Here is a 19,274-nt window from a genome sequence, read left to right as displayed (position 1 = left end):
ATATAACTGCGCCTTCCTGCGTCCGTCGTCCAAGCCCGGGGACACGAGGTGAGGCACACAGACACACTGCAGGTTTCAGGGACCATTATCGTCGTTTTCATGAACCCGACAAGAGCGGTTCGTGTCAGGCGTCGGGATCAGCAGGGTCACCCCAATTCGACGATTTCAAATTTATACATGAACTTTATACTAGCCAGTCAAGCCAGTCTCGGCGCGCGCTAACAGGGCAGTAGTAAAACGGCTGTCGGCAGATAACCCATATCCAGGCGCGAGGTTTTCAAGTTGCCTGTAACGAGTCAATACTTCCACCCCACTTCCCCCAATCCCCTTTCGCTGTCGAGAAAACTGGACCCTACTGCTGGAATCATCGGCCCGATTCGACGGCGCGAGTCAGCGATAAACGGTTTTCTTCCCGAAAGACGAGCTTGACTGCGCTTTCACGCCGCTACTGTTTGCCAGCACTAGGTTGGGCAACATCCTCTGCCGTCAGAGGAGCGGCGTTTTTATGAACTCGACAGGGGCGAGCCGAGTTCGCTGTCGGGTAGGAACCCGGTCAGCGGGTTCGTGTAAACGCCTTCGAGTCAGGTTTGGTTTGGTTTGGTTTGCGGGGGTTTAACGTCCCAAAGCGACTCAGACCACCGTGCTCAGACTAAGAAGGACGGCGTAGTGGAGGGCTCCGGATAATTTCGACCACCTGGGATTCTTTAACGTGCACTGACGTCGCACAGTGCACGGACCTCGAGCATTTCGCCTCCATCGAAATGCAGCCGCCGCTACTTTTTATTTTATTTATTTTTTATTTATAGATACTGCGATCTTGTACAGATCATAGCAGGGTGGGACAAAACAAAATACAAGCATATAAACACACACAAATTCACAACATTTACAGGCACTTTTCAAACAGAAGTAAAGAATTTTGATTAACAGTCTCGCTATTAAGTTTATTCCAATCAGTAATTGTCCTCGGAAAAAAAGAATATTTAAAGCAGTTATTTCGCGCGTTCAAAGGGGTGATTGTTAGTACATGCCTTTGTCTCGTGTTATAACCTGAGGAGTAAGAAAAATAATTAGAGGTATCAACTTTATAATGTCCTTTTATAAGCTGGAAAAAAAACTTTAGTCGACAAACACGATTGCGCTCAGTGACGGGGGGTAACCCACTTCGCCTCACGAGCTCACTTACAGATGCACGGCCATATGAGTTAAAAACAAATCTAACCACTTTATGCTGTATTCGCTCTAATTTCTGAATGTTTGTTAACGTGAAAGGGTCCCAAATGATTACGGCATATTCTAGTAATGGACGGATGAGAGAATTGTAGGCCAATAGACGAACACTAGATGGGGATGACTTTAGGGAGCGCCTCAAGAAAAATAGCTTCCGCATTGAGTTTGCTACTACAGCGTCTATGTGTTTTGACCACGAAAGGTTGTTAGTAATCCATAGGCCCAAATATTTATACTCTGTCACTTCTAATAATGATATGCTGTTAGTACCGTACACATAATGAAGAGGCATTTTCTTGTTTGTAATGATACTAAGATAGAGCCCGCGTCTTTCGGGTAAGCAGCTGAGCACTATGATCACTGACCCACCGCGGCGGCATGCAATCAGGTCTGGTAGTCGAGGGGTCGAGGTTTGACTTGAGGGCAAGTCCGCAAATTGTACCGAATCCCATTTAACATCTGGGAGAAGAGTTTCTGCAGGGAGAGCAGGAGCAGGAGCCGGTTGCTGCACTGTAAACTGAAATCAATTCAAGTGGGAGTCTAAATGGTTGGCGTCGCCCTTCAAACTGCATTGTCGAAGCGTTTACTCTGTCAAAAATTATAAGGACAATTAAGATTCTCCCTAATGCGAAATTTGAGCGCAGCTCTGTCGGTATCTCAGGCTCTGTAGGCTCATTGTTTTGTTTTGCTTTGCTTGGGCGTCGGCACGTCTGACGACGATATTAGCAGGACAGTAGTATTAGTTGAAGACGACGATTTGTAATGAGCAGCTCGCGATAATGTACATATCAGTTCGATAGCGGTGTAAGTAGAAGAAGACGATGGTGTGCAGTGCCTTGAATATACTGGCAGTATATTCTAGGCACTATAGCAGTGCACAGCGCGAGAATGTGTTGCAGTTTGACACGAGGCGCGATCGGCAGCGGCGTTAGCCTATAGTGATCTCAGTTTGTGTAGGCTCATTGTTTTGCTTTGCTGGGTAGTCGGCACGTATGGCGACGATATTAGTTCGATAGTACTATTTGTTGATAAAGACGACGATGTGCAGTGCACTGCTGACGAGAATGTGTATATTAGCCCGGTAGCAGTATTCGTCTGGCGACGATATTAGTTCGATAGTAGTATTAGTTGACAAAGACGACGATGTTCAGTTCACAGCTGACGAGAATGTGTATATTAGCCCGGTAGCAGTATTAGTTGAAGAAGACGAAGATGTGCAGTGCACAGCGTGAGAGTGTGTCGCAGTTTAACACGAGGCGTAATCAGCGGTAGCCTAGTGCTCTCGTGCAGTGGCCAGCGAAGCTGATCTATCGCGACTCCGCGGGTTCCAATGAGAACTAACGGTCCCCCAGCCCAACGCTCGGCTCTCCAGGGGTGCACCGCGTGGGAAGGCAGGCTGTGCCTCAAAATTCCCGTCGAATGTGGGCAACGAACGACTTCAAATCGGTGGAAACCCGGAGTCAAGCTCTCGCCTCGTGCCAGGTAAAGAAGGGCCACAAGTGGGCTTCTACCGCACTAAAGCAAGCAAGGGAAGGGGATGAGGGGCTCGTTATAAATATGACAGAAGCCAACAGCCACAGAAACCAAGGGGCACAGGGGATTTTTTTTTAAGTTATTTATTTTGTGGTGTTGATCAATTTAGAATATTACTGAATATGTTATAGTTTTTAAAGATAACTGATTAGAAAAGCAGAAGAAAAAACAACCACCTGCCGCCGGTGGGATCCGAACCCACGACCTCCGAATTACGCGTCCGGTGCTCTACCTCTGAGCTACGGCGACGGCTGTCAATTCTTCTGCTTTCGGGGGTATTTATGTTTTACAAGTAACCTAACCTTGAGAGTGTTCATCAGCGCCACCCACGTTCATAAGCGGCGGACGTAGAACGTCCTGAGTTACCGCAGGTGTGACGTAGAACGTCATCGAACGGAGAGGGTGGATAGGTGGATTTAGGGTTGTTTGACGGCTGAACGAATCACTGGCCCGTCAACGCAGCGATTTTGTTCAAGACCCTTTTTCCAAGCATTTCAGCCCATAAGAGCCGTGCACCAGGCCGGGGGAAATCTGAAAACCGGTATGTACCCGGCGGCACTGGGTATCGAACCCAGCAGCTCCCGAATTCGAGGCGGATGTTCTGCCACAAGGCCACCGCTTCGGTCGCGTCAATGGTTGTTTTTATTTATTTTAAGGTGTAAGAGTAAGGGTGGTTTATATGGTGACGCTGAAGACGACGGAAACAGCGGTGAAGCAGTGGAGGTCCGCCGTCGGTCAGGCTGAGCTCGAAGCGATGGCAATGCTCATCTTCTTCTTCACAATTTTATTGTTTGGCTCTGTTACTCCAACGGTGGAGACACAGTTCAACCCACGAATGGGCGCTTAACAGCTGCGCTCTAATATGAAGCAAAATATGGTAAATTACCTATTTTTCTCCCTTCACTGATTAATAGATCATAAAGGAGGATTATTCTCATTTTGAAATGGAGTTTCTTGGTCCCAACGCTTCCCAACTCCCCAGTGGAATTAATTTTGTGCTGTCCGCACTGCCGCCTATCGTCTCGTCTGCTTCTGGTGAATGGTGTGATAAATGTGGTGAGTGACTTGGTTACCATCGTCGCTGGATCGCTGCTCGCTTTTGTGCTTCACGGGCACCTGTCACGGTAAAAGATGGATTGGCGTCGTTTTAGGCTTCAGTAAACTACAATGAACTGCTCCTCTGAAGACTCCTGTGCGCTCCCACCATACCTGATTTTCCTTTTTCGCCAACCCGTTAGATCTCCTGCTTAGGCCTCATGCCTCATTCACACAGCTTTTATCAGTGTGGTTCGCGCGGTGTGTTGCAGCAGACCGTAATGTGGTATATCAGCATGGAATTGCGATGGAACAGAATTTCAATGCCGAGCTCTTCATAGAGCTGATTAGGCGGCATTCTAGCCACCGCTGTCATATAATGTCATATCTCATATCGTATCGTACCGTGTCATGTCATATAATACCATGCCATATCATATTGCTACGAACCCAGCGAACGGCGACGACGCGGACGAGGTTTTGAGTTCTTGGCGCGTGCTGGCTGGTTGAATCCTCTGCAGTGGCCTGTGCCTTGTGTTCCTTGTCTGCCTTGTATTTGTGCCTTGTTTGCGAGTTCTACGTGGCTCCACGTGCTGCGACCGCCTTCTTCACCGTAAGATCTTGGAGGAGGCGCGGGCTTTTCCCATCCTCGGCGCCCTGGACCTTTGCTCACGGAGCATACACGCATCGCACCACGGAGCTTCGGAGCAGTCGCTACAACGAGACGGCCACAATGACTCAACCCGGCGAGTCGCAGAGCACCCTTAACACTACTTTTATGGTGATGGCTCATCCCCGTGGCCTCGATACCTCTTCCGGCGCCCCGGGCGACAACCTCGCGAAGTGGATAACCATGTACGAATGTGTCAGCACCCATAACAGGTGAGACCCCACACTGATGCTGGCAAACATCATTTTTTATTTGATCGGCACGGCGCGGCAATGGTATGACACGCACGAGGCAGACCTAACCTGTTGGGACTTTTTCATAGAAAAGCTTCGTGCTCTTTTCGGACAACCGGATAATTTTAAGCTCGCGGTAAAAAAAAAAAAATCTTCAGTTGCGTGCTCAGTCATCCACAGAAAGCTGCGTCGCGTTCATACAATATGTGTTGGCACTTTGCCACCAAGTCGATACCGTCATGTCGGAATCGGAAAAGGTAGGCCACATATTGAAAGGGACTGCAGATCACGCGTTCCACTTGCTCCTCTGCAATACTATGGACGCCCTCGTCAAGGAGTGCCGTCGCTTTGAGGGTGTCAAGAGCCGGCGCATTTTCCAGCGGTTTCCTCGGTTTCCACATAAGGAAGTGACATTTTCATGTGAGGAATAACACCTACCATCTAGTACCCCTCCGTGTACAACCCCTAAGGTCGCCGACACCGCCACGCGGATTGTTTGTCGTGAAGTGGAAGCTTTTGCCCCTGTGCTGCCCTGACCCACCGTCCCAGACCACAACTTGCCCTCTGAATTGCTTATTCAGGCCGTCGCACGCGAAGAACATGCTAACTTGGACCTACCTGCGCGGGCATATTCCATCGCGATCGCGAACCCAAGCGTCTGGCACCCTGGCGCCAACGTTTTCCGTCCCCGCGCTCCGTATCCTTCTCCATGCTACCGAAATCCAGCAGAGTGGCGGACGCCTGATGATCGACACATCTGCTTCAACTGCTCCCGCGCCGGCCGGCCACATTTCCCGGCATTGCTGCAGCACATGGACTCCGGCTCCTCGCAACGACTATTACTATCGTTACCGTCCAGACATGCCCCGTCGTTTCCCGCCCTGCTCCCAGCCTGACCAGTGTGACATCGCAAGTTCCCCACCTTCTCGATTTTCCGCTCCCCCTTCTCCTCCTGCCCGCTGTTTTCGATCCCTCGGCTGCTGCCCCTTACGTCCGTTCTGATTTGGAAAGCAAGCTGATGCAGCTCCCGGAAGTGACGCTGCATCCATGACCCGGCCCTCAAAACCTCTACAGACCACCTGACTGAACCCGTGCGCTCAGTGTTCCCGTGCGTGCGCTCATTGACACTGGTGCACATGTACTCGTAATGACTCATGAGTGCAGACCTTCGTCGTCGCCTCCGCCAAGTCCTGACACTTGCTCCGTCTCGGGTGCGTGTCGCGGACGGTGGAACGGTTGCTGTAGATGGAAACCGCTCCGCTCGCGTTATTGTTACCTGCCGTGTTCTCCCGGTGCAGTTCACTCTTTTAAACCCCTGTGCTCACAACCTCATTCTCGGTCTCGATTTTCTATCAGAACACTCAGCTCTTATCGTCCGCTCCCGAGGCGTTCTGCACCTCGACCTCCCACTCATCGACCCGGAACCCGGCCTTCCTCGCCCCGACTGTGTTCTCCTAACCAAGTTTCTCTTTCGTCCGGAGCCGCATCTTTCGTTGCCCTGCGTTCCACCTCGTCTATCCCCAATGGTGACTACTTAGTTGCCACAGACTACGCCACCCAATATACGCTATAACGTGCGCGCTCCCCATCAGTACTGCTGCTGATGTCGTCGATTTCCTTCTTCACCACCTCATTCTCCATCATAGCGCTCCCCACCAACTGCTCACAAGCCGTGGCAGCACCTTTCTTTCAAAAGTTACGGACGAAATTCTTAGTGCCTGCTGAACTAAACAGAAGTTAACCATCGCTTAACATCCGAAAATAACGGCCTCACTGAGCGCCTCAACCGCACTCTCACTGACATGCTCGCCATGTACTATCGCGCTCAATATGAGTTGCAACGCGCGGTCATCGACCGGGGCTTGTTCCGTGGGGTGCCTCCTCCAAACAGTCGCTCGGAATTCTGGGAGAAACTGCTGTTCCAGGAAACAACAGCACCCCCGCTCAGGAAAAAAGTTTCTGCCAGAATTCCGAGCGACTGTTTGGAGGAGGCACACCACGGAACGAGCCCCGGTCGATGACCGCGCGTTGCAACTCATATTGAGCGCGATAGTACGTCTCATCTCACCATCGCGACTGGGACATAACCCTCCATACGTTACATTTGCGTACAACTTCTCCCGCAGACACTGCCAGCTGCTCTCCGTTTTACCTCTTGTACCGCCGTGAGCCGCAGTTGCCTCTCGACATAGTGCTTCGACCATCTGGTCCTCCGCCTTCTGAATACGCCCGCGAGGCCATTTCCCGTGCCGACCACCCCGTCATCTGGCACGCTTCCGCCTGTATACGCTTCACAAGCCTCTCAGCGAGAGCACTACAACAGCCGTCAACTCGTCGCCTCCTTCTCACCTGGGTCCCTTCTACTCTGGGAGCCTTCTTACCTTGTTGGGCTCTCAGAAAACCTTCTATCCTGCTACTCTGGCCCGTATCGTATGCTGCGCTAAGTCACGGCCGTCACTTACGAGATTGCTCCTGCCTTCCCATAGTCCACCTCCCGTCCAGCACAGCCCGATATCTTCCACGTCTCGCGCCTCAAGCCCTATCACCTACCATGATCTGACAGTCTGTAACCAGCGCCGCAACTGTGCTTCTGCACCCGGGGGCCGTGCTACTAACCCAGCGAACGGCGACGACGCGGACGAAGTTTTATGTGCCTGGCGCGTGCTCGCTGCCCGAATTCTCCGCTGCATCCTGTGCCTCGTGTTCCTTGTGTGCCTCGTGCTTGTGTCCTGCGTTGTAATTTCTTCGCGGTTCAACGTGATGCAAGCACCTTCTGCCCAGCAACAATCTAATTTCATAATAAAAAACCCAGCTTTAAAGACATGAACGTGAAAGCAAAGACTGTCATGCCAGATTCTTGAAACCCCTTTTCAGCTCTGATCTATTGATTCTAAGGTTAAGTCGATTTATCTTATATAGGGAACCGAACAAACTCGCAAAGCACAACCAGACGGTTCCTGCCGACTACGCCTGCGTCGCCGCTGGGCTTGCAGACGGCGAAAAGAACACGCGTGACACGCGGTCGCAGCAGCGCAGTTGCCCAAGCTATGTGTCCGGCTGCGCCCGCATGTCGCCTGACCGTTCTAGGAAAGAACTCAAACAAGCATAAGCCGGCCGCTCGTAGGCATGTAGGCCGCATGACCGAGAATGCAAGATACATCAGTTCGAGAACAGCATCTCGAAGCCGTCCGCTAGCGACCACGTCATCTATTTTAACGGATAGCGTTAAGGCTTCCATTCTGCAGAAAATCCGGTGTCGGCGTTGTGCACGAAAAAGCAGTTGGCCTTCCTGTCATCTAGGTCACGTGACCTTGTGATGTCATCAACACCTGTCCATCGCACTGTGAGCGAACTGCCCACAGTGGCAGGTGGCAATTAAATTATAGGTTGCTCGGGGAGACCAACCGCGTCTCACAAACCCCACCGGGGCTGCCGGGGCAGTGGCGCGTCGCTTAATCGCTGCATCACTGTGCCAGGAGAGGTTTGAGGAATGTAAAGTAGAATTCCTCATGTATGGGCATGCAGGAAGAACCTAGGTGAATTGATAGGCAAAGAGGACCCAGGCCACTGAAGGGAGCCATTCAATATCGCGTCATACCCTTATGGCGGAGCTTACAGGGGTTCTGAAACACCTGCTGAGGAGAGTACATAAACTGGCACAATCACTACATTCTCACATCGTGAACAACTGAGCTGCATAATACACGTAGCGGAGAACTCACAATCGCGCGCGAAAGTGGGCGAGTTCCTTCCGGCGACTATTTCATGTTCGTGCCCTCCTTCGTCGCGCGCTGCTGTTCCTTCAAGTGTGACGCAGCTACCATGGCCGCGGCCAGTCAGCAGCGTCGCTCCGGCGGATCACGGAGGAGCGCCGACCTTTGAGCGTGCAAAAAGTGACGAGAGGAGCGGGACAGGCGTGAAGACTCAGCTTCTGCAAGACGCGTTAAAAAAATTCTTGCTGCAGGATATTCGTGAAGCGGCGTCCTTTAATATCCCGGGAATACCACACCTTTTTTTGAGAGCCCCTTTAGTGTCCCCTCAACTTTCTTTTTACAGGCAGAACCATTGCAGTGCATCGGCATAACACAAAATCAGTTCATCGCAGTTACATTTCACTGCAGTGGCATCTTTCTGTGCGTAATCATTATCGCAAGCCAGAGAGCGCTAGCATTTCCTCATTATGCCTTGTGTAATCGCTATCTCTACCGCGGCCACAAGCCCCGTGCAACAAAGAATGCCCGGATTCTGAGTAAAAAAACTGCAGGAATTTATACAGCCTTTATTTTGCAATAACAGTAATATCTGGAGCAGGGGCGTAGCCAGGGGGGGGGGGGGGGGGGGGGGGGTCGGTGTCACAACATCTTCGGAGGTTTTCTGAGCGCTGCATATATACCCCTTCCCCTTCCTTTCTGCCTTTTTTCCCCATGCTATTTACGCAACGCGTCGATATATTAAAATGTAGAAAGAAAAGAAGACTGCCGGTTTATTCTCGAAAAGATTGATGTAGTACGTTGTCGCGGCTCTATAATAGGATGCGGAAGTTATTGAAGAAAAGAGTCACTCTTGTTTGCCATCGCACGGCGTATGGCACTCATTTTAGTTGTAGGCACAGTTAACCTCATGAAACATACCTTTTCACGTCAGCTTACTTTTGAAGCGAAAAGCTTCACTAGGCTCGTCAACAACGCGCTTCGCGTGAGTCACCCCTTGGCGCCGCCGCGGCGCGCCCTTCCTCCTCCTCGCCACCCCCTCCGTTCTCCTCCTCGCCACCGGTTTACCCTTCGCCGCTGCTAGCGGTTCTTATCGCGTTATCGCAAGGCGATAACGCCCGAGCGGCGGCGGCGGAGAGGCCGCGCGCCGCGGCGCGCGCTCCGTCGTTACTTCTCCTCCTCGCCATCGGTTAACCGCTTGGGACGGTTGGGACGGCGGTCTCCGTCCCAAGAGAAGGTTCTTTCGCAAGGCGTTGCGAAAACGCACGCGTGAGCGGCGGCGGCGGCCGTGGAAGAGGCGCAGACATTCGCTATGGAAGGAAGAACAGAAGACACAGAAGTGGCAGCGAGGGAGTTGGCTCAAAATCTACACCGCTACCGTGGTACTCCCAGTGCATTGTGCGCGAACTGCGACAGCCATGACGTCAAACAAAGCATAACTGCAGCTTTTCGCTTGTATATCCAGGCTTAACCAGAGCTAAGCCACTGCCAATTTTTTCATCATTTGCATTGTCCTCAAATGATCATAAACTATCGCTAAAATAAAAAGTATTTTTTGTTTTTAAGCGCCTCTGCGGCGGGGCACAGGTTCACAAGCATGGGGTAGAATTGTTTTAACAAATGCCATTCGTTCCCAGTTGCTGACTTTATTGTAGAGCAGAATCTTCTTTGGTGTTGCATGTTGTATGAAAATATTGTAAATAGCCGCGGGTTTTCGTACGAGTGTTTTTTTGCGAGAAAATAAGTTCTTTACGCATCAAGTCCTCGTAGTCCTGTGTGCACTCGTATTTTTATGTAGGTATAACAGTGAATGAAACGACTAATCCTTTGGCTTTATTAAAGCACAAAAATGACTACGAAACTGCTCTGGCGCAAAAATATTTCTGCTGCGCCACTGATCTGGAGTTGAACATGTCGAAGCGACACAGGGCCTGTGCGGGACGCTGTAGTGAGGGGCTCTAGATTAACTTAGACCAGATGAGGTTCTTCAAGGCGCGCTGCCATCGCACAGCATACGCGCATTTTTGCCTTTCGTCGCCATCGAAATGCGGCCGCCGCGGCCAGATTTCAATCCCGCAACCTTAGGATCAGCAGCCGAGCGCCACAGCCACTGAGCTATCGTACCAGCTCTTATTTTCTATCTACTCTCTGAGACAACAAACACCCCGAAAGTAAATGTGGTACAACGTGGAAGGATCGTTACACCTGTTTGACATATTTATGGTACATATGACACAAAGAAGGGGAAGCTATTCTCACTCGGTGCTTAGTGGGTCTCAGCAGTGTTAACGATTCGATTCAAAATATCTTCAAGCATGTGAAAGGGGGAGACTCTAAACTGAGGATTTAATATCAGTCTGCTCTCTGAACGCGAATTAACTCATAATGTGAGAGTAAAAAAGGAGCAACCTGCTTCCATCACTAAAAATACGGAATACTTACGCGGTTGGCAACGAAAACAAATTCTCTCTTCAAAACACGCGAAATTCCATGTTACGAAGATTTTAACCGAGGTACATGTCAACCTCCTCTATATCCATACCTCAAGAACTCCGGTGCTGCGTTTAAAAGCTTCCTCCCACTGCTAACTGCACCACGTTTCTATGCTTTGCGGTGGGAATCTACCTCCACTGCCAAGAGTAAGCATTCCGTACATTCCTTCCTCCATGATTCCGTACATTCCGTACTCCCACAGTTGCCTTTACTTATTTGTGGTTTGCGCTATTGAAAATTAAGCGATTGTGTACCAGAGAACTTAGGAAAGTTTCGTTTTCGTTTCGTGTGCTGTAGCAGCTGTAGGTTACCGAGGGACAGAATTAAGATACGGCAGTTTAATACGCCCAATACGCACTGCACTACACACCTCTCCGCGCCGTGTGTACTTCGGAATCACTCACTCCCGCCGCTCGGTCCGCGGTCTGTCGCACGAGCGTTGGCTTCTCTGGTGGTTTTGTTTTTCGATGTCTGACTCGGTGCCGGTAAAGCGCTGCAGACGCCAGTCGTCTCCGGTGCGCGCATTGGTCGGACGTATTTCTTGCGCGCACGTCGGTCGATCGCATTCAAGAAACTGGAGACTAGACCCGTCGGCAGCGTTCGCGGCGAATTGCCGGCGCTGAAGCGGACACCCGAAACCGCCAGAGCAGTCGGCCGGGCGAGTAAGCCCGCCTTCTCTCAAAAACAAAATAACACAAATCAAAAACAAAAGAACGCAGAAAACAAAACCCTCCACTCATACGGGCTCGCCTGTCAGTTCCCAGTAGGTGCCATAGGCACGCAGCACTCGGTGACTCCGCGCGACGAGATCTACCGCTTTGCCTCGCTCTTGCACAGAGTTTCAGAAGAATGTCGCCATCGTGCATCATATGCAGAACAAGGTGTCAAAAGGGATCGGGCATTTCGCTTTACATGTGAGTAATGTTCTTCTCTGAAAAATTCATAGCGGCACTGTCGCGTGTTTTGTTTTCATTAAGATTTTTTTTGTACGCATGCAGCACGCATGCCGAGCATTAACTCGTGGGGCCTTACGTTTAGTGGTATACATTACAGGCTCTGCATTGAAACATTATATGAATTCCTCAGAACAATAAAAACTTGCTGCAAAAGTGGCTAAGCACTATTACGACACCACTGCCTAATTACATACAGGGCAGAGGATCTCATCGAGACATTTTCAGCAGTCATGCTTTTACAGCAGCCACACCAGTCACTTTTTGAAACCAGATGCAGTGCCAACGATATTCCAAAGGGTACATAGTGAGCAGATAGGTGCAAATTGTGGCTGCTCTGTCTAGTACAAGCTGCATTCAGTGTGAAATTTTTTGAAAGTTATGTTGAGCCTAGCTGATGATGTACACAGCCTTTACAGCCAAATCATAAGTAAAAAGAAGTAAACTGAACTTTTTTAACAAAACACTAAATATTTAAGTTACAATTAAAATTTACCAGTTGGCATGTCGGTATGAAAGTAAAGGCAGGAATGCAGCATAAAAAGAATCTGGTTCATGATAAATAAAATCCATCATGTATCAGCAGTTCAGAGTGGTGCACTAGATGGGAGGGTTTATGCGAGAGAGACTGTGTGTTAGGCACGTCTACATTATTACACAGAATTCTGACAGAGGTCGTGGTGTCTCACCAAATCTGTGTGCATAGGGTGATAAGTTATAATACAGTGAGTGCCTCAGCTCATGCAATACTTTTACTACAGGTTGCAAGCACATCTCACAGTGCTATTTCAGGATTGCAGCGTTTGCCACTTATGTCACCACAAAAATGCAAGCAGGTAAGGTTAGGTGAGCAGAAAAGCCAATGCTTCAGGCAACAAAATTTTTATCTCAGGGCATATCTATGTAGGAGCATGCAAACTCAGAAGCGGCCAGTTCACAGACAATGTCCTCACTCCGCTCACGAGCTCAGTCACCCTTGAGAAAGTCCCCACGCTTGCAGGTAAAACACAATGAATCCGAATGCTGGTGTCTCCAGTATTGTAAATGTTCCTACTTCAGGCCATTAGTGTGACAAAGTATCTCAGCCAACCGGACAGCTCACCTATATGCAAATCCCCCTGCAAGCACTTGCACACTCCCACAAGAAAGCCCCCACGCAAGCGAAAGTAGGAGAGATGCTTCAGATAAATAGCTTGAACCTCAGGTCAAAACTATTTTGCTTCAGGACATGTCTACACCACAAACCCCCTGCTCAGTAGCAGCATCAGCAGGGAAATCTCCACGCAAGTGCTAGCAGATAACACACAAAAGGTAGAAGATGCACCGTACCAGCTGTTCCAGCTAGCCGCACTGTATATTCTCTTAAATACTCCTCCATTACACCATCAAAATTGGGCATTCAACAACTGTTGATACAGTGACAGTAGTAGGGCAGCTTCACCAGTGCATTGTAGGAATGAACCTGGCCAATGTGCTTGTTTATGAAGTAGAATCCCAGTGTCAAATTCAGGCCTGTGTTCCTTTAGATTGTGAATACCTCGTGATGTGTCTGTCAGATAAATGGCAATGATACACCAAATGCAAGGTAAATACGTCTCTTGACTGTAGTAGAGGAAATAACAATCTTTGTTGCAGTTTCTTAAAGCACACCTTATACGTGTAATTCAAAAACTCTTCCCTAGTGCAATGTTCAGTGCAGAAAATGTGTTAGAAGCTAAGGTCACTGAAGTGTTCAGCAAGTACTCAGTCGTTTATTAGTGTTACATCGGGCAGTGCCTGGACACCTGCACGAGCAACGAAAGCTTTACGTTTGTAAACAAAGTACCTACCTCTCACCTGTCCCCTCTCGCTAACGCGCCCCTCTTTACTTCTTGCTATCCTCTCTGTCTCTTTATTTCCGCCTGTCGCAGCTCGGGTGCTTGAACAAGTGGAGACACCAAATTTTACAGAGCGTGTTATTACTCTGGTGTGATGTGTATGACATTAGTAATTATGGATCGCCACGTGGAATTCATCACCGTTCAACAAATAATTGGTAACTGAATTTTTTTTTCCCTCTGCAGTTTGTTTTGGTTTTAGTTGCCAGATAATGGTTGCAACATCACAAGTACAAGATCCCGTGAGGCATACAAAAATTTCAATACAACCGCTGCTTTGTCATTTTAATTAATTCAGAAGATGGAATAGTAGCAAGTGAATAGAGAGCTATGATACTGCAGTTTTCGTACACCTGACTTGAACCGGTGCCCCATTGCGATATCCCAACTGCTGAAACTGAAACTGCATGGAAGGAGAAATTCAATTATAAGTTAGGTACTGAGCATAGGTGAATTTCATGTGGCAATTCTTGCTTACTAATGTCTTAGTGCATTCTTGCTTTCAAATAAAGCTTAAAGAAACCTTAGTGTCTCTAACCCCATTAAGATATTAGACAGTATTGCTGCAGCTGGCAGCACATTTTCTTTCTAACAAACCACTACTACTAGAAATTGCAAAACTTCACAGGCTCCTAATAAAAAATGAAACAAAATTTATTTCTGTGCAACAGTTTAACTACCATACGAAATCCTTCAGCAATAAAGCATCACCAAACAAAGTATAGCTTATACGACTTATAATCAAGACGCTTAATTACGTCAAATACGAAAAAAGATCTAACAAAATACAATATGTAGCTAACGTCAACAAGCTAGTTGCCAAAAAGCGTTAGCGAAAAAATGGGTCTAACAAAATACAATATATAGCAAGCACCAACAAATTACAAGCAAAAAATCTATTAGCAAAGGTTAAAAAGCAACTACTCAAAGACATTTCAAAATCTGCCGACTCAGCCTTGAGCTTCTCGCATTATTCCATGTATGCCTTCAGCCCTCCTCACAAGCTGTGTATAACAGCAAAAGCTAAGGAGTGCAAGCATAATAAAAACATTTAAACATATTAAACATTTTGAAATGACATATGGCCTGAAAAACTACCGCAATTTGCTGCAAAAGCAGCTTTAAAAATTCCTCTACGCAGAAAGTTGGTGTGCTGTCAACAGCAGTTCGCCTGCTTGCTGCATCCTTGCCCCTCTTGTGCCTATCTATGCATAGAAAATATACAATCAAATGTGTGAGTGGTCATGGAGCCAAGTGCTCAAACAAGAACTCTTCAATGGTGTCCGTGTCCCATTTCTTGATGCTCAACTCTTCCTGCACCTCTCCATTCTCATCATAGAGCTTGATGATTGGGTCTGCACCCCTCAGGTACTTGATGGTGAGATTGGGAAACTGCTTTGGCTTGGGTCCACGGCAAAAGGCTGTAAAAGTAGCATGGTACTTTCAACACTTGCAAGCAGCAAACGGAAGTAGTGCTGCACGAAATCATGAGAACTCAGGAGCAAATCAGCCAGCTTTAACAACTGCAAAGGCAAGTTAATAAGTAAAAAAGGATGGGAAACTCATTCATACTCTGCAATGCAAGTGGCAAGGTCCAGATATGTTCCAGTCCACAAATTACTGCATATTGCCACATATAAGCAGACTCCAACTTGCACCCCTCCCTGACCACAAAAACAGTTCACTTCAGATATGTAGCACTGCCCTGTTGGCCAGGGTGGCCAAAGCAGGAATATCTGTGCATACAGCCTACAGCGTTTCCCATGGGATGGCATTGCGGCACGCGGTAGCTTACAGCAACAGATGCATAATGGGGCCACCAGTCTCAAGCAAATGGAAATCGAAGCGACAAAACAGAGTACCTTTCTGCCTTCCACACTGCTGCGTGGCCTGGCTGAATAGCCTAGTAAGCAGCAAACTGAACCCCCAACGGGCCCGTAGTTTCAGATTCTGGCACGACAGATGCTCCAGTTACCACAAGTCTGCTCTTGCACTGTTTACCGCTCGCCCGGGAAAGCGACCACCAGTGCGAGCGAGCCAGGTAAATGGCACGCAGTTCAAATTTTTGTTAAGAAACCGATGTGAATAAAAATGAAAATGCACAAAGCTCCATACATAGCGACGAGAACAAGCACCGGTATGGGGCGCGTACTACGTGCGGCTAGGCCAATACTATCTTAGACTCCGCGAATAGGCTGACTCCCTAAATTCGAATGGTCATTTTTGTAAAAAAAAAAGTGTTGACTTATACAGTGGCAGTGAAGATCGGTTTAGTGATGTTAATATTATGAATGCATCCATTACAAAGCAGTTTAAATTCATCCTTGCAAGCAAAGGCTCTTCAAAACCTGCCAAGCATGCGTGACAGGTGATCGGGCTCCAAAATCTTGGACCAAGCTTTCCGCAGTAACCACTAGCTCTCATGCATTTTTCTCACAGAACTATGATTAAAGCCAAAGAGTTGAATGTTGAGTACTATCACATGACATGCACTCACAAATGCCTTAGCATCCAGTCAGATGAGGACATAAGACAATAAGGACATCAAGTAATATATGCATTGAAAATTCATTATAATGGCAAATTCACAATATTCTAAGCCATTCATTACTAGCAACTTCAGCATAAACAAGAAGGGAAGCCAACTTAAGTGATACAATGACTACCATACAAAAACATGAATTTGCCTGCACCTGCAAGAAAATGCACTCCGTTGACTAAAGTAAAAAGCCCTAAAATAGCACCCCCATTACAAACCTGCTGGCATGAACACAGGCTGACCAATGGCTTCAGAAGCACTTCATTGTAGGTACCAAGCTGCTTTCCATGGCAATGGAAAGTTAAATCCTCAGCCAAACCCTTCGTATGCTCCGATGACGGTTCTGTTCTTACTGTTTCCAGGATCTAGCCTTAATGTACCTAACATTTCCTATCGTAAAACCTCAAAGCAATCATATTAAAACTGCATTCTATTCCCAGCCACTGATAAACCCTCCTGCAATATACTATACTACCCTAATATGTAGAATGCACATTGCTTTGGAATATTCTGGAGTAGCATGCTAGGCTAATAACCAGGCAGCCCTCTCCTGTATTCATTAAAGTCTCTCTGTCTCTCTTTGGAATATGCACCAAATATTTCCATGAAGCTACATGTTATGAAACAAGATTACAGCTCTTCACAACATTCACTCTAAACTATAGTGCATAACTACAATATCTATGAAACAAGATAATACTGCAAGATGCACAAAGTCTCTAAAAGTGCACCATAAATCAAAAACCAACAGCATGCATGACATCAAATTTTTCCACATGAGCCTTCATGTTGATTCCGTACCACTTGATGCAAAGCTATGACAACAGTAAAGCAGACACAGCTACAAATCAATACTGTTATGCTTCAAAATGAAGTTACAGCCAGAGAACATGCACTGAAAGTTCATGCAGTAGTAGTGCAACTAGTATAGCTATCAATGCAAGAAAAATTTTCAGTCTAGTTCCACTTTTACTCATACAGTCAATATGACATGCACTGATAAGTGCTCACTGAATGACCAAAATAGTGCCTACACAAATAGAGAAGCATAGAATGGGTGCCACGTCCAATCCTCTTTCCTTCTGTTGCCATGACTTGCATCACGCATCAGCATTAAATTTAATGGTTTATGGGGGTTTAACATCCCAAAGCGACTCAGGCAGTGAGGAATGCCGTAGTGAAGGGCTCTGGAAATTTTGACCACCTGGTGCCCTTCAACGTGCACTGACATCGCACAGTACATGGGCCTTTAGAATTTCACCTCCCTCAAAATTCAACCGCTACAGCCGGGATCGAACCTGCGTCTTTCAAGTCAGCAGCCGAGCGCCATAACTACTAAGCCACTGTAGCAGCTTGCATTAAATTTAATGAAGCAATGCCTATGTAGCTACACTTTTTCTATGAAACAGGAATTTCAGACCAGATGTGCATTCTGAAATGGCATAAAGCAGTTAGAAGCAACTGAAAAGCACTTCCAGCAGTGACTGCATACAATACAGTCGAGACATTACCTTCAATTTGAGGCATGTGACCAAATTTGCAAGCACACACTTCTAGTACAGCACGGGGATATCTCTGTAAGCAAAGGAAAACAAATGCACGTGACAATACCAAGTAATAACACTAAGGGAACAGATGCGATGTAAAATATATAAAAAAAGAAAAACTGTGCTCATAGAGTTATAACTTTGGACAACTGCCGCAGGAGTAGTACAATCTGCCTTATCATTTCAGACATTAATTTGCACAGGCTTGTGTGAATAAATGTAGCTAAAAATGAGACATATGCCTGGGGGTAAACCTACAGTGTGCGACGGTGGCATTTTTGCTTCAGCCAGACAGCTGCTTTCACGCCAATAATTTACACAGCTTCCAGGCGTTGTCTTAAATTTGCCATTTGTCCACCTACCATATATGCTTTGGTTTTGGTAAAGTTCCAGAATGTTTTTTTTTTTTTTCAACTAGCATCAATTATTTTTATTTCATTAATCTGGCTAGATTCTCAGCAAAGGTCCCTCTGAGAACAACTGTTTGAACTTTTTGTCAGCAGCAATACCTTGCATCACACAGTAAAGTATACGTATACACAAAAATTCGATAGCACAAACACCACAAATCACGGCGGGGTTGGCAGCATGAGCTCAGCAACTTGTCTTTAGGCGATACCACAAAGTATTAGCATGCAGTCTGTAAATTCCTACCTTTCTTTCGAATGCCTGCTTGTGTTGAGAGGGTAAAATAAGAAACGACACACACCGTTATAACGTGACCCGAAAGCGATTCACGTTATTCGCGCTGTCTAATTTGCAAACATTTACCTTGGCTGTGCCCCGTTCTTCGGTTTGCACGCAACATTTGTTGCAATCTTCTTTTAGAGAGTCGAGCTCAAAATTCGGCAAAATTCTACACGACGAGCATATTAAGTCGGGCTTCCTGAATCCACGCGCGAGGCAGTCTTCTGCTGAAAGGCCGCCCGTCAGGTCCAACGCCAGGACCTGAAACGAGACGGCGCATATTGAAGAGCACAAGGAAGGGAAGCTCTAGCGCTAGAAGTAAGAAACCACTCAAAATTAGACAGTGGCTGCTTAAAATTAATACATTTGACGTTGACTTAAGTCACTCGTTGAAGCAGATCTGTTCAACAAATGCCACATATCACGTCAGGAGTCAACGTAACGTGCGAAAACCAACTAGTGCAGTACAAGGCAGGACTGTATTACGAGTAGGAATCTTCGTTCCATATGACTTCACGTGAAACTCACAGTTAACGGTGCCACCAAGATTTGAAGTAACACGTAGACCGTGGCCATTTTTTGAACGGCGTCGTGGCCGGCTTGGCCGGCTGCACAGCTGCACTGGCTGACACAGGCTACAGACAACAAGGTTCATCGGTTCATCATGGAACTTACCAAACTTTTCTATCTTGGCACTTTTAGGCGTCTTACTTTGCATAAATAAGAATTATTTTTTAATTATACTTCGAGTATTTGAACATTGTCTC

The 19,274-nt window shown here is 47.4% G+C and overlaps 1 protein-coding gene across 1 annotated transcript; it reads right to left on the bottom strand.

Moving 5' to 3' along the window:
* Window positions 1-14,370: 14,370 nt before the first annotated feature.
* On the bottom strand, window positions 14,371-19,152 carry LOC149351688 (selenoprotein F). The gene is made up of 4 exons (XM_089581050.1): window positions 19,036-19,152; window positions 18,592-18,768; window positions 17,785-17,848; window positions 14,371-15,155 (listed from the first exon to the last, which is right to left on the bottom strand). The coding sequence occupies exons 1-4, from the start codon at window positions 19,081-19,083 to the stop codon at window positions 14,977-14,979; spliced, it is 468 nt and encodes a 155-aa protein (XP_089437176.1). The 5' UTR covers window positions 19,084-19,152; the 3' UTR covers window positions 14,371-14,976.
* Window positions 19,153-19,274: the final 122 nt, after the last annotated feature.

The sequence above is a fragment of the Amblyomma mixtum genome, chromosome 3 (assembly GCF_055824585.1).
Source record: "Amblyomma mixtum isolate Tamu chromosome 3, ASM5582458v1, whole genome shotgun sequence".
In the NCBI taxonomy this organism is placed as follows: domain Eukaryota; kingdom Metazoa; phylum Arthropoda; class Arachnida; order Ixodida; family Ixodidae; genus Amblyomma; species Amblyomma mixtum.
Note: the sequence above shows the minus strand (reverse complement) of the source record. Positions and strands in the feature narration are given on the sequence as shown.

Coding starts and splice junctions, on each gene's coding strand:
- LOC149351688 (XM_089581050.1), bottom strand. CDS start 19,083: ATGGCCACGGTCTACGTGTTACTTCAAATCTTGGTGGCACCGTTAACT. Junction 18,769..19,035: donor TCTTGGTGGCACCGTTAACT/GTGAGTTTCACG, acceptor GTCTCGTTTCAG/GTCCTGGCGTTGGACCTGAC. Junction 17,849..18,591: donor AAGAACGGGGCACAGCCAAG/GTAAATGTTTGC, acceptor CTTTGCTTACAG/AGATATCCCCGTGCTGTACT.